The sequence below is a fragment of the Salvelinus fontinalis genome, chromosome 29 (assembly GCF_029448725.1).
Source record: "Salvelinus fontinalis isolate EN_2023a chromosome 29, ASM2944872v1, whole genome shotgun sequence".
Lineage (NCBI taxonomy): Eukaryota > Metazoa > Chordata > Actinopteri > Salmoniformes > Salmonidae > Salvelinus > Salvelinus fontinalis.
The window spans coordinates 17193896-17207174 of NC_074693.1; the positions used below are offsets into that span (position 1 = coordinate 17193896).

Here is a 13279-nt window from a genome sequence, read left to right on the forward strand (position 1 = left end):
CCACCCGTAGCACGCGCTCCAGCAGGTATATTTCACTGTTCATCCCCAAAACCAACTCCTCCTTTGGCCGCTTTTCCTTCCAGTTCTCTGCTGCCAATGACTGGAACGAATTGCAAAAATCACTGAAGCTGGAGTCTTATATCTCCTTCACCAACTTTAAGCATCAGCTGTCAGAGCAACTTACCGATCATTGCACCTGTACACAGCCCATCTGTAAATAGCCCACCCAAATACCTTATCCCCATATTGTTATTTATTCTTTTGCTCCTTTGCACCCCAGTATCTCTACTTGCACGTTCATCTTCTGCACATATAACCCTACGGTGTTAGTGCTAAATTGTAATTATTTTGCCACTATGGCCTATTTATTGCCTTACCTCCCTAATCTTACTACATTTGCACACACTGTATATAGATTTTTCTATTGTGTTATTGACTTTTGTTTATCCCATGTGTAACTCTGTGTTGTTTGTTTCGCACTGCTTTGCTTTATCTTGGCCAGGTTGCAGTTGTAAATGAGAACTTGTTCTCAACTGGCCTACCTGGTTAAATAAAGGTGAAATAAAAAAATAAAAAAAGATACCATACCCATACCCCAAATGAGTTGACTGCACGCGCCAAAAACATGTCTTCCTGTGGTGAAGAAGATGCTCTCATCCAACACGTCAAAGTTTACTTGCCCATGTGGAAGTTGGAGGAAAACCTTTGAAAGGTAGATAGTGAAATATCTGTTTATGAGTTTTTATATATATATATAGTGTAACTGTGTATTTCAGTCCACACACTGTATCAATATTGTCAACCAAATGTTTCGAATATTTTTGTTTGCGAAAGTGCCCTAGAAAATCTTGCAGGCTGAGCATGGGAATCAGTCAATTGCATTGCTGAATAGACACGCTAGCTAGCTAAAGTTATAGCCAATTATACTGTTATCATAGGTTTGCCAATGATCTATTGTATATTTATTCACTGCAGTGCATACATTTTCCTTAAAGCTGAAATCCGCAGAGAGGTATATTACAAAGGAAGATCAACGCCTTAGCCAGCTAACTTGCCTTCTGTCCTGGGCAAGGTGTGTTTTAGCGCTAAATCCTGACTACTCAAATGACGTTGCAAGAGAGAGGAAGTGGGAAGTAACAACCGCTAAAGATCAACATAGGAACAACGTGTGATGGCCCAAATGCCCATAAATGGAATGTATTGTAATCTATAATAGTGCATATGAGCCATATACATGTTTCTGACATTGTGCCCCTCGCTTTCAGGATGTCATCCAATTGCAGTGTGACCACGTTACAGCTGGACTCGGTGAGACAGGCAGAATGCCACCCTGTTTACCTGCTACCCTGTGTCCCAGTTCTTTACAGCCACCATCAAAGACTGAAAACATGGTACGTTGAGGCAGCAGTAGCTGAATGCCTGCATTCTGTACATAAACCGTTGTGGAAAACCAACATCAAAGAGTACTGAGTGTTGTGTGTAGTTTACTGTCAATACAGATTACTTTAATACAGATTCTCTTTCACATTTCCCATAGAGAAAACTGTGTCGTTCAGGGGTCGTGGGTTAAAAGGTCAGGAGCTGTCCACAGGGCTACACAGGCCTGGTGCGAAGAGAGGTCAACAAACCAGGCTCTGACCAGGAGGTAAACAATAAACACTGCCAAAATCATCACTGTCTGGCCAACATTCACATAATCTACCATAGCAGGTCAACAACTCACAAGGAATACTGTCAGAATCTGTTCAAATCTGTCTGTAATCACTGACCAAAATCTACAAAACATTTGCCACTGGGCAACAACTCACAAAGATAGCTATAATCAATGTTTGTGCTGTGATCCCCACACCAACCAGGAAATATGATACACTTCCTTTTCCATTGTCTGCAGCTTGGACACATACTGTACAACACCATGCTGCATATTTAAACTCTCCACTCACTGACAGTAATGCTATATGTGAGCTAATGTGTGTGTCCAGGACAGGGAAGGTGTCCTCAGTGTTCCATAACATCACCTACTGGAACCTCGAGACTCCACCCAACTCTGATGACGGCATCGTCATGGCAATGGCCTGATCTGGCAGAAGTTGCGAGTGTGCAAAACAATAATTTGTTTTAAGAGGACCATTAGCATGCTTTACCATATGTGGCCCAGGCGTAATAACACATGATTCATCTTTGACAGATACACATGCCAGTGGATGACTGACATGGAAGAGGCCAAAGGAAAGATCAATCCCTTCTCTACCCTAATTTTCCTGCTGCAGCCCGAAGACTGCCTCAACACATTGGTTGTGTTCAGTAGCCATTGCTTAGCTTGTGAAAATAGGAATAATGGACAAACAATGGGTAGAACACTCCTCACAGGTCTAGTGTTGTAATGGACAGTGTCTATCTTTTACAGATCTATGGGGTGAATTGTGCTTGCTGTTTCTTGTGACTTCTGTAGCTATTGTACCATGTTCTTTTTGTTGTATATTTCTGTCAACAATTCTACTCATATTATAGTCCATTGTAATACAGATTGTGTTGAAGTCCTTTATTGAACAGTACTCCAATTGAAGGAAATATCTAAATATGTTGGACTGAAGAACTGTCCATGTTCTATTCACAGCAATGAAGTAGTAATGATACTCATCCAATCGTGAAAGTTGGCAACAATGGAGATTTCTATATAGAAGTATCAGACAATTATGCTATTAGCATTGACAAAAACTGTACCCTTGACAACTGCCGATTTCTATCTAGAATATATCATAACATACAGGTAACTGCCAAAATAAAGGAAACACTACCATATGTTTTAATATGGCGTTGGACCTCCACGGGACAGAATAGCTTCAATGCACCTTGGCATAGACTCTACACGTTTCTGGAACTATTGGAGGGATGCGACACCATTCTTCCACAAGAAATTCCATCTGGTGTTTTGTTGATGGTGGCGGAAAACGCTGTCTCAGGCGCCGCTCCAAAATCTCCTATAAGTGTTCAGTTGGGATCTGGTGACTGAGACGGCCATGGCATATGTTTTACATCTGATCAAACCATTCAGTGACCACTCGTGCCCTGTGGATGGTGGCATAGCCATGGTAGCCAAAATAATGGCCTGCCCAGCATTTTTATACATGACCATAAGCATGATGGGATGTTAATTGCTTAATTAACTCAGGAACCACACCTTTGTGGAAGCACCTGCTTTCAATATACTTTGTGTTTCTCATTTACTCGTGTTTCCTTTATTTTGGCAGTTACCTGTAGTACAGTACACTAATTATTTTGGCACTGAGGTCATAGTAAGACATCTGGTACAGATACATATGTAAAAGACAAAAGTCCTGAAAGTCCCATTTAAAATAGCTAAAACACCACTGGCCCCTGTCCCTCAGGAATGCAGACCCAGCTAGTTGACCAAGTGCCAGGTCTGCTCATTCCCGGGCATGGGCATGTCTGGCTTGCACCACCTGTCTCACCACTAGGTCTGAAAAGACCATCCTGGTGGAGGGCAACATCAGGGCGACACGCTCTAAATCCTCCCTCAACCTGCGCACTAGGTCTGGGCCTCTGGCGTTTTTCAGACCATTTGGAAAGTCCTTTTGAATGCATCCCAGATCGGACATGCAAGACCAGGATGTCTGGTGTTGGAAGGGGGAAGGCATAAATAATGTGTCATTTTCTTTAGTATGGAGAAGTATACAGCTAGCTGTGTGGAGGCTGGCCCTCCTCAGTGTCTCCCTTACTGCGTTTGGCTGGCAGGCTGGAGTCATGAGCCTTCCTAATGTGGCGGTACAGGTCACCTGACTGCGTGTAGCTACGGTAACAGTAGCGGCACTCGTAGGGGCGCTCGCGCGTGTGCACAATGGCGTGTCGCCTCAGGGTGTACGCGCACGAGAACGTCTTCCCGCAGACGCTGCACGTGGGGACATCCTCAACGTAGTTCCCCATGGAATCCTGGAAGTAGACGGGCTGGTCAGAATGTTGGCCCACAGAGGGGAAGAGGGAGGAGGGGAAAGGGGGAGCGTCAGAGGAGGTGGTGCCGGGTCCGGAGGGGGAGAAGGAGAGAGGCTCAGAGGGGTGGGAGTGGGTCATCTGGAGTAAGGCGTGGTTGGGGTGAAAAGGGAGGAAGTGGGGGTTGTTCAGTTCGTCTCTGTGGTTATCATCATCAAAGTCATTCCTATCCTCTACCTCCATCATCATCCCTCGTTCTCTCCCCTCTATTCCTCTCCTCATCACCACTCCTTCCATCTCCTCAAACTCCTCGTCTGAGATCACTATGGCCTCCACCTTTACCTTCACCCCATCCTCCTGCTCCACTTCTCCTCTCCCTGCCAAGGGCTCCTCCACTCCCACAGTCCCCATGTTAGAGTGTTCACTAACCTCCCTGCTCTGCCTCTCTGACCCCCCATGCTGCAGCCCTTCAGGCCTGGACAGGGTCGAGGTTTGGCCCTGATGGGTTACAAGGTTCAGGTTGGGAGGTGAGGTGAGGTGGAGTGACAGTGGATGCTGTATTCTAATCTGAGGGTGTGTGTTGATACTAAGACCATGCTGCTGGCATTGCATGCCTGGCGTGATGACTGTGCTCTTGTTGTCAGAGACAGGGTCATGGCTGTCATGTTCTGGACTGGAGGAGCTGCTGTGGTCAGACTGGGTCAGTATCCCCACCATGGAGCTGGAGCCATCAGTCTGGGTCACAGGTACCACTGGTGATGCCGCTGATGAAGAGGGCTGGCGCTGGTGGCTACTGTGACTGTATGACTCTGTGGAGCTGCAGGGGCTGCAGAGGGCCGAGCCTCCCTGACCCTCTCCCTGACTCAGACCCCCCAGCCGGAGAGAGGGACCGGAGGAGAGGGTAACCAGCTCACCCACATGAGTGAGAGCGTGGTCCATGCCCGGCTGGGTGGTGTCGGCCATGTCCGGACTCAGAGGAGCGTGCGCCAGAACGTCCACCCTCCTCTCTGACCTCGTAGAAGAGCCCAACTGGCTTTTCTGCAACGCCATTGACGCAGACTGAGACACTGACATTGCCACGGCCACCGCTTTGGCAGCTCCTGTTGCCATGCCAACCCCGGGTCCACTACCACCCACTGCTGCCACTCCACTCTCCTCTGGGCGCGTGCTGTCTGCCTCAGCCGGTGGTGGTCGGTGCTGTAGCCGTCTCTTACACACCCGGACTACCTCGTTCATGTGGAGGAAGCTTGCCGCCGCCAGCACGTCCTCTGCTGGGGGAGGGGTCTCCAACCTCAGCACGCCTTCGTACATGAAGTCTAACAACAGGCCGAACGCCGCTGCTGTCACGATATCCCCGTCCAGCGTGACCGAGCTGGCCCCGCCAGCACCAGCAGACCCTGGGGGATCGGAGTAGAACATGTGGAAGAATGGAGAGCAGGAGGCCAGGACAGCCCGGTGGGCGAGGAAACGGGAGGAACCCACGAGGACGGTGCAGTCGCACAGGAACCTACGCTGACGCTGAGAACGCAGACCTGACAGGAGCTGCAGGGAGTGTTGGGGGAACTCCATGACTGTAGAGAGGAGGAGAGATAGAAAGGGGGAGACAGGGGGGGTCATAGGAAGGAGAGAAGGAAGAGAGAGAGGAGAATGAGTTACAAGGGAGTCTGATGGATAGGATGACATGTAAGAAACAAAGAACCAGTGAAGCACCTACTGAAAGTGTTGCAGTGTGCTCCCTCACACTGGCAATCAATATACTTCAGAGAAGTCTGATTGGAGTCGCCACCCTTGTCTAAACATCAGACTTGCCATGGTTACTCCATGGATTAACAGTCTGACTGAAGTCACCCTAGAAAAGATGCAATAGTCTCTACAGGCCAATAAAATGATATTTACACTTACTCTACCGGTTGGTCCTTTTGGCGGTAAGAGGTGGAGGCAGGGTATCCACAGGAAAGGGTTGTTTACCCAATTTTTGCGACGCCGGTAGGTTATCAATTGTATTTTCAATCTCTTCATGTATGGCAGGTGATGCACAATATGTCAACAATAGCAGAATGTAACCGAAAATAGTCGACCAAAGCATGTGTCCTTGCAATCAGCTGTGTGGTTAGGTTAAGCTCAGCCATAATCAGTATTAAAAAAAACGGAAATACCAACCATATACAGAACGTTGAGCCTAACGTTACATGTTAGAGACGAGTGTATAAGAATTAAACTCTAGGATTCTAAAAGAGGCTATCGCTTCTGACCTTAGTCGTCAGGCATTGGTTGTATGCATGGTGAAGGCAAGAAACCCCTCATGCTTCTCTTCCCAACAAGCGCTGCAGGCAAGACATAACGATCAGTCATTTTCCGTAGCTAAACATCAAGTACTGTTGTTCATAACTAGAAAACATTGCAGGTTCTTAGTAGCGAGTAAGTGCGCGATAAACACGAGTGATTCATGTATTTGAATGTTTACAGCTGTTTTGATGCTAGCTGGCCCAATGTTAGCCAGCTAACTGTTAGCTTGCTGACACTTTATTATGAAAATATTAGCCCGTACATCTCTAAATAAACATGTTTCATATCACTTCATTAAGGCTTTATAGGGGCATGTACCAAATGTAGTTAGAAACATGATTGTTATATTTCACTCAATCATTGGCCAGCTGCTACAATATATTCTTACCTGCTAAAGACGTAGCCTCTATCCTGGCTTTATTGACACAAAACAAAGAGATAAAGTCACTTACTGCCACCTACAGGTTGGAGTCTGAACGAAGTGGAAGTGGAATGTGCCTGCTTGTTTACATTTCGTTCTGTTTTTACCATATATGTAAATGTCTATTTTGCCAGTGAGTTGTACGACCACAGTTGTTGATTGTGCTTACGTGCGAACATTCAACATTGCGCTTTGAATGTGCGAACTTATTTTTAGTACGCATGGCAATTGGCATGTTTAGTAGGCATGTCGGGCACCATACCATTTGAATCATTGTGGTAGCTTGCCTTGCTGTGTAGCCTACTGTAATGAGAATTGAGAGAGATCCATTCCACGTTGAACCGACAGAAATAACTGTAAATGGACCGTGGAGGAAGAGGACGTGGAGGAAGAGGGATTCGAGGTAATCGTGTAGAGGTAAGAGAAGAGAGACAGATATTAGTCCCTTTTGGGCTGTACCCTATTTCTAAATATTGCATTATTCCTTCTCCAATTCTATTATAGCTAGTAGCAGGGTACTGGAAAGCATCTGGAGATATTGTTTTCCCTTAGTTTTTCTCCAGTAGGTTCCCTGAAGGAGAAAAGGTATATGTCAAAGATAATAAAACAACAACACTATAGTAAATAGGCCTACTATAGCAGGAGTGTCAAACATATGGGCCAAAACTGTAGAAATGACAATGAACTTATATTGATACAGTTTCTTGACTGTCCAGCTCGCTAATAATCACCGTGCACAGTCAATGGACCTATATTGATACAGTTTCTTGACTGTCCAGCTCGCTAATAATCACAAGACAGTTAAGGCGCATCGAAAATTTAAAAAACGATGGATATATTTGATTTGATTGAGTTCGACACCCCTTTACTACAGTAATGTACGCGTAAATACTACAGTATACTACAATCCGCAAAAACACTACCGTCATTACTATAGTATATACTAACGTTTTATTTTACTGCAGTATTTATACTACAGTATACACTACAGTATTGTTGGACTAAAGTCTGCAAAAACACTACAGGGAATAATATAGTATTTACCATACTATACTGTAGTATTTTTTTACGTGGGTCACAACCTGTGTGCATGTGTTGCCTTTCAGGACAAGGATGTCCGCCTCTCCAAGTCTTTGTCCTTTGCACTGCGCCATGGAGCCAATCAAATGGGACTTCACATGAATCCTGGTATAAAAGCAGTTTATTTGGCTGCATTTTGTCTATCTTATAATAGTTACCACTGTACCAGTATTTCATATTGCTGCACAATTAACATGACATGCAATCTACAATCTGTACTCCTCATTTAAGTCTGAATAATAATGCTGTACCTCATTGTCCCTAGATGGCTTCCTATTTGTGGAGGACCTACTGGCTCATGCACAGTTCCACGCCTTCTCATTGGAGGACGTGGAGAGAGTTGTGGCCACCAATGACAAGCAGCGATTCAAGCTCCGCCCTCACCCTGAGGACGGACGGCTGCAGATCCGAGCCAATCAGGGACACTCTGTGCAGGTAGGAAATATTTCCAATATAGTGCACTTATTTTGGCCAGAGCTCAGCCCACTTAGGGTCAAGACTAGTGCACTATAGAGAATAGGGTGCCATTTCTGACACATCCCTGGGTGGAGCATGACGGGGTCATAAACAATGGCTAAACAGTGCCAGGTCTAGTGTCAGTAGTAAGAGTCTGCTGTGTGTCTGTCTGTCTGGGCAGGTGTGTGATCTGGACCTGAAGGCTGTACAGCATGGTTCTCCTGATTGTCCCAGGGAGGGAATCCATGGCTCATATCTCCGCAACTGGCCCTCCATCCGCTCCGAGGGCCTCAGCCGCATGAACAGAACACACATACACCTGGCCATGGGCCTACCGGGGGAGGACGGGGTCATCAGCGGTAAGGGAGATGGGGGAGAGAGCACTGTGAAAGTATTTTGGCTGAAATACTCCTGGATCATAGCCTACTCCTGGATTTAAAAGCATGCTCAATGAAGGATTTCCTAAAGTGCTTTTAGTCCCGAAATTGGCTTAATCTGTGTCTGGATCTGGGTCTGGGTAACTTCTCATAGAGCCTGTCATAGATGGCCTTTGTTTTGATGTCTGTATCTTTCTGCTCCCTTTGCTCCAGGCATGAGGAGAGACTGTGACCTGGCCATATTCATTGACGTCCCCAAAGCATTGTCTGGTAAGCTCAACCGAGGTAATTTACAGTAGCCAAGTGCTGCCAATGTAGTGCTCTCATGTCTAAATGCATGAGTATTTTCCTTTGTGTGTCTTTGTTTCTTCTGCAGAGGGTATCCAGTTCTTCTGGTCGGAGAACGGTGTATTGCTGACACCTGGGGACACTGAGGGGAAACTACTTCCCCGATACTTCAGCCGTGCCCTAAAACTAAGACCCACACGTGAGTACCTCACACATGACAGACACTCATGAAGAGAATGATTTTAGATGGGAGGGATGGATAGAGAGGGAAGTGAATATTGACAAATTATAGAAATCTTCTGTTTCAGAGAGTATTCTGCCACTGGAGTAGGTGAAGAGGGTTATCTGTGCTTTGGAGGTAAAGACTTGGCTGAATTTGTCACCAGACGGCTGTTGATTTCCAGTTCTGTCTAGACTGTTTACTGGTAACCAATACTGTTCAGGACCAGAACCCTGAAGACTCTGGGTGAATAAGACTGAGACTGAAAACACCGTCAACAACAACTCAACAACAGCTCTAATACCATACAGTACAGGCACAGAGACTGACTGGTGTTCCTGATAACATTGTCACATGACAAAGACCCAGAGGATGCTATCAGATGGGAACCAGCAGGCACAAGCTGTGGGTTTGCCAACGGACAGTCTCAACTGCTCCACAGAGATACACACACACTGCCTGCGTCTTCCTGTGCCGTCAGTCACATTTCAGGAAACTCTGCCACCATACTCTTAAGGACACAACCATCAAGCCAAATGTGTCATCTGGAAATTATAACACCTGTCAACTGTTTTATATATGTCAATAAACATATTTAATTCTGGATTTCAGAATTGACAATTCTTTACATTGTTTATCATTTTCTATTAGACTATATTCATGGGTCACCTCTTCCTTGATTTATTGAACAAGCAACTGCATGTCTTTCAGGATCCCAGGGTGGACAGGTTGTCATTTCTCTTCAAGGCTGCTGCAGCCGCACCCTTAAACACTCAAACTGTCCACTGGTGTATCTGATGTGGGGGTTGAGGGTGTCACAGAGCTTCGTGGCCCCCTGTCAGCTTGTGGAAGAGCTCTTCGTTGAGCGTGTCACTCTGCTCGCGGCTGCGTGTTGACATGAAGATGTAGCCTCCAATGAACTCATGGACGATCTTACAGTCAGCCGTCACACAACTGAACGCCATGTTCACGTTCCCATCAAACTCTATCGCCACCTGAGAGTTCGTACCACACACACACACACCAAAGATGAGAAAACGCTAAATGACCAGAAAAAAGGGATACAGAGGCAGTGTTCTGTGTGTATTTGGCGATGTAGATTACTAAAGAAGATTATGTGCAGAAAAATGTGAACATTTTGATTGATTGTTTGATTGATTGACGGGTCAGGTCACCTGTCGTATGTCCCAGTTGACGTTCCACTGCCTCATGTTGTTGTAGCGCCATGTCTTGACCACGTCTCCCACCCCCAGGTCGATACGGATCAGACGGTTGGGGGCAATACCCAGCACCTCATCCTTCCTGCTGCCCTTGAACCTAAACGGGTCAGAGACCAGCCACTAGACGCAACTTCACCACAACAATTTATCATTCGACCAGCCCTTAGCCTCTCACTAATCTTTAGTGATAGACTTAACATAAATGTAAATTGAGGTATCTGCCTAGCTAGTGCACGCAATATTTGGTTCTAGGTACCGAGACTAGTCTCGCTGTGAAACATGTAATACACTGGGTTGCCAGATCCTCCTTACCTCACCACCACAAAGGAAATTCCAAAGTCTGGCAGGGCCTGCCAGATCTGGAGAAAGCGGAGGAGGGCGTCGGTCAGGGAGAGCTGAGCCACGTTCTGATATGCCTCCAGGATACGAGGGGTCAACTGGGCATGGCCAACGAGAGAGAGGGTCAAGGTTATATTATGTGGGGTTAGAGGGAGGTATAATGGTCTCTCTCAAGTGACTCAACTGAGTTGTACTGTGTTTGATATACAGGCCAAAATAAAGGAAACATTTGTAAATTAAGGTTCTGGTGGCTCTCATGGTGTGGGGTGTATTTTCTTGGAAAGGTAAACACCAATAAAACGATGTAAGCGATATGCCATGGCCGTTTCAGTCACAAGATCTTAACCCAATTAAACACTTATGGGAGAATCTGGGGCGGCACCTGAGACAGAATTTTCCACCATCAACAAAACACATACTAATGGGATTCCTTATGGAAGAATGGTGTCACATCCCTCCAATAGAGCTCCAGACACTTGTAGAATCTATGCCAAGGTGCATTGAAGCTGTTCTGGCCAAACGCCCTATTAAGACACTTTATGTTAATGTTTCCTTTATTTTGGCAGTTACCTGTGTATCATGATGTAGTTCATCAGGGTTTATCATTGGCACACACATGATGAAGATGTTAATCGCTACTTGGTACCTGTTTGACCTTGTACTTCTTGCTGTAGCGTGGAGAGACCAGGCTGTGTGTGTTGATGCTCATGTCGTCGGTGTGTGTGTTGGGGTTGATCTGCTGCATGGCCAGGAAGGAGTGGATGCTCTGGACCTCGCTCTGGAACAACCTGTCTGCCAGACTCTTCCCTTTAGAGGCCAGACGACAGGCTGCCATCCACCTGGAATACTGCTCCTCCTGGAAAGAGAGAGCGAGCGAGTGAAAGATAAACAGAGCAACGTATACTTCAATCATGGGCAAGATCTTAGACCTTATCGTGGATCTTAGTTTGTAAGAAATGTACTACTCATGTATATGGCAGTGTACGTTTGTGTGTGTGTAACCCACATTTTCACAGCGCAGGTAGACCTCGTTCATGCCCTCTGGAGCTGGAATCAGAAGTTTGATGCAGAACTTTTGTCCAGCGACGTTTACATCGGGAGCAGCCTCACAGCCTGAAAAAGGTGAAAGGTAATTTTACTGTTTGTATAAGCAGGTGAAAGAGACAAAATACATTGGATTTAAGGGAGAATCTCAATTGCATTTCCTTGATTTCTTCTCCGACCTTCTCATCCAATGGGTTTTGAGAACGAGGCCAGGAGAGAGGATGCAAGAAATCAAGGAAATGTAATTGAGATTCTCCCTCAGTGTCTGCTTCATACCTTTGAGATTGATCTGCTGAATGGGTTCTCCCAGGCTCTCCTCTTTGCTCTTATAGTAGGAGATGGAGGCATCCTTAAACTTGAACCAGTACTGCTTGTATCCCTTCAGAGTCAACCTCTTGGGCCTGAAACAGAAGTACACTTACTACTGTTATTATGCATCAGATGCTGTGTGTGTGGGTGTGGCTGTGCTGATTGTGCGTGTTTGTGTGTGTAATGTGGTGTGTTCCATTGTAAATATAGAGTAGGTAATTGAGGAATTGTTTTCACATAAATGTCGGATCTTACCGGAATATCTTCAAATAATCATTCAGCTCTGGGGCAGTCAGGTTCTCCTGTGTTGAAGACAAAGTAACATGCTAATGATTCCATGTCTGACTTTTCAAATAGGCATGGGAAATCATTTTGGCATCTTTTTACCCTGTGTGGATAAAATCTTATGGCATTCTACTGAGGCTACTTTATTTATCTAAAGTCAAATACATATATTTTGACTTCACAATGCAATATATTGTGGGACATGTTTCTGTCAGGTGGAATAAAGAGTCCTAATGTTCTGACCAGCATGTCTTGGGGGCTGCTTTCTGCCCCATCCAGCTTGACCTCCAGACCCTGTAGGGCTGAGTCCAGGTCATCCATGGCTGGACTGGAGGTCATCGTCTGGGGCTCCGACAGGGACAGCTTGTTGATGTGGTACTAAAGGGGGGGGGGGGGGGGGGGTTGAAGATGACAAGAGAGAGGTAGTCATAGTTAAACTTACAGCACATTAGAAATGGGACATCACAGGCCAGTTACATGTCAGTACATGATTGTGGGGATGTTACAATGCATTCAGGAAGTATTCAGTCCCCTTGACTTTTTCCAAATGTTGTTACATTACAGCCTTATTCTAAAATGTATTAAATCGTTTTTTTCCTCATCAAGCTACACACAATACCCCATAATGACAAAGCAAAAACATGTTTTTAGACATTTTTGCAAATTTGATTTTCTCCCATTCCTCTCTGCAGATCCTTTTGACAGTTGATGCTCTCTTTTGGGGGTTCAGGATTGTTGGGGTTCAGGTATTAGCATGAAGGCACATGTCTAGGAGGTATCCATCCTGTGTACCTGTATAGCTCCAAACAGCAGCATCTCCTCCTCAGTACAGTCTATGTCCTCCAGTAGGATGGCCCAGCGAGCCTGCTCATACATCTGGGTCAGGCGCACCACATCATACTGAGAGGGAGGGAGGGAGGGAGGGGGGAGAGGTGAGGGGCAGAGAGAAAGGTGAGCAGGCAGAGAGAGAGGGAGAGAAAGGGGAGAGAGAAGAAAGAGTGAGAAA

At 45.9% G+C, this 13279-nt stretch overlaps 3 protein-coding genes across 4 annotated transcripts in view; 1 reads left to right on the forward strand and 2 right to left on the reverse strand.

Moving 5' to 3' along the window:
- Nucleotides 1-2527: 2527 nt before the first annotated feature.
- LOC129827497 (zinc finger and BTB domain-containing protein 3-like) lies at nt 2528-6969 on the reverse strand. Of its 2 annotated transcripts, none has more exons than XM_055888401.1 (2): nt 6623-6969; nt 2528-5519 (listed from the first exon to the last, which is right to left on the reverse strand). In XM_055888401.1, the coding sequence occupies exon 2, from the start codon at nt 5515-5517 to the stop codon at nt 3700-3702; it is 1818 nt and encodes a 605-aa protein (XP_055744376.1). In that variant the 5' UTR covers nt 5518-5519; nt 6623-6969; the 3' UTR covers nt 2528-3699. The 2 variants fall into 2 exon arrangements, with proteins under 2 accessions (XP_055744376.1, XP_055744378.1); XM_055888403.1 differs by lacking the exon at nt 6623-6969 and adding an exon at nt 5851-5939.
- trpt1 (tRNA phosphotransferase 1) lies at nt 6263-9699 on the forward strand. Its single transcript, XM_055888404.1, has 8 exons — nt 6263-6366; nt 7004-7072; nt 7762-7843; nt 8001-8170; nt 8373-8550; nt 8782-8838; nt 8945-9055; nt 9165-9699. The coding sequence occupies exons 2-8, from the start codon at nt 7016-7018 to the stop codon at nt 9185-9187; spliced, it is 678 nt and encodes a 225-aa protein (XP_055744379.1). The 5' UTR covers nt 6263-6366; nt 7004-7015; the 3' UTR covers nt 9188-9699.
- Nucleotides 9700-9778: 79 nt separating this feature from the next.
- Nucleotides 9779-13279, reverse strand: part of LOC129827496 (fermitin family homolog 3-like) — a 14745-nt gene continuing 11244 nt past the window's right edge. Inside the window, exons 7-15 of the mRNA XM_055888400.1 lie at nt 13066-13173; nt 12517-12651; nt 12244-12290; nt 11956-12080; nt 11642-11748; nt 11282-11491; nt 10609-10733; nt 10252-10393; nt 9779-10071 (exon numbers count right to left, since the gene is read on the reverse strand). Coding sequence (XP_055744375.1) covers nt 9892-10071; nt 10252-10393; nt 10609-10733; nt 11282-11491; nt 11642-11748; nt 11956-12080; nt 12244-12290; nt 12517-12651; nt 13066-13173 — 1179 coding nt within the window. The 3' untranslated portion in view covers nt 9779-9891. The remainder of the gene's footprint in view (nt 10072-10251; nt 10394-10608; nt 10734-11281; nt 11492-11641; nt 11749-11955; nt 12081-12243; nt 12291-12516; nt 12652-13065; nt 13174-13279) is intronic.

Coding starts and splice junctions, on each gene's coding strand:
- LOC129827497 (XM_055888401.1), bottom strand. CDS start 5,517: ATGGAGTTCCCCCAACACTCCCTGCAGCTCCTGTCAGGTCTGCGTTCT.
- trpt1 (XM_055888404.1), top strand. CDS start 7,016: ATGGACCGTGGAGGAAGAGGACGTGGAGGAAGAGGGATTCGAGGTAAT. Junction 7,073..7,761: donor TTCGAGGTAATCGTGTAGAG/GTAAGAGAAGAG, acceptor GTTGCCTTTCAG/GACAAGGATGTCCGCCTCTC. Junction 8,551..8,781: donor GGAGGACGGGGTCATCAGCG/GTAAGGGAGATG, acceptor CCTTTGCTCCAG/GCATGAGGAGAGACTGTGAC.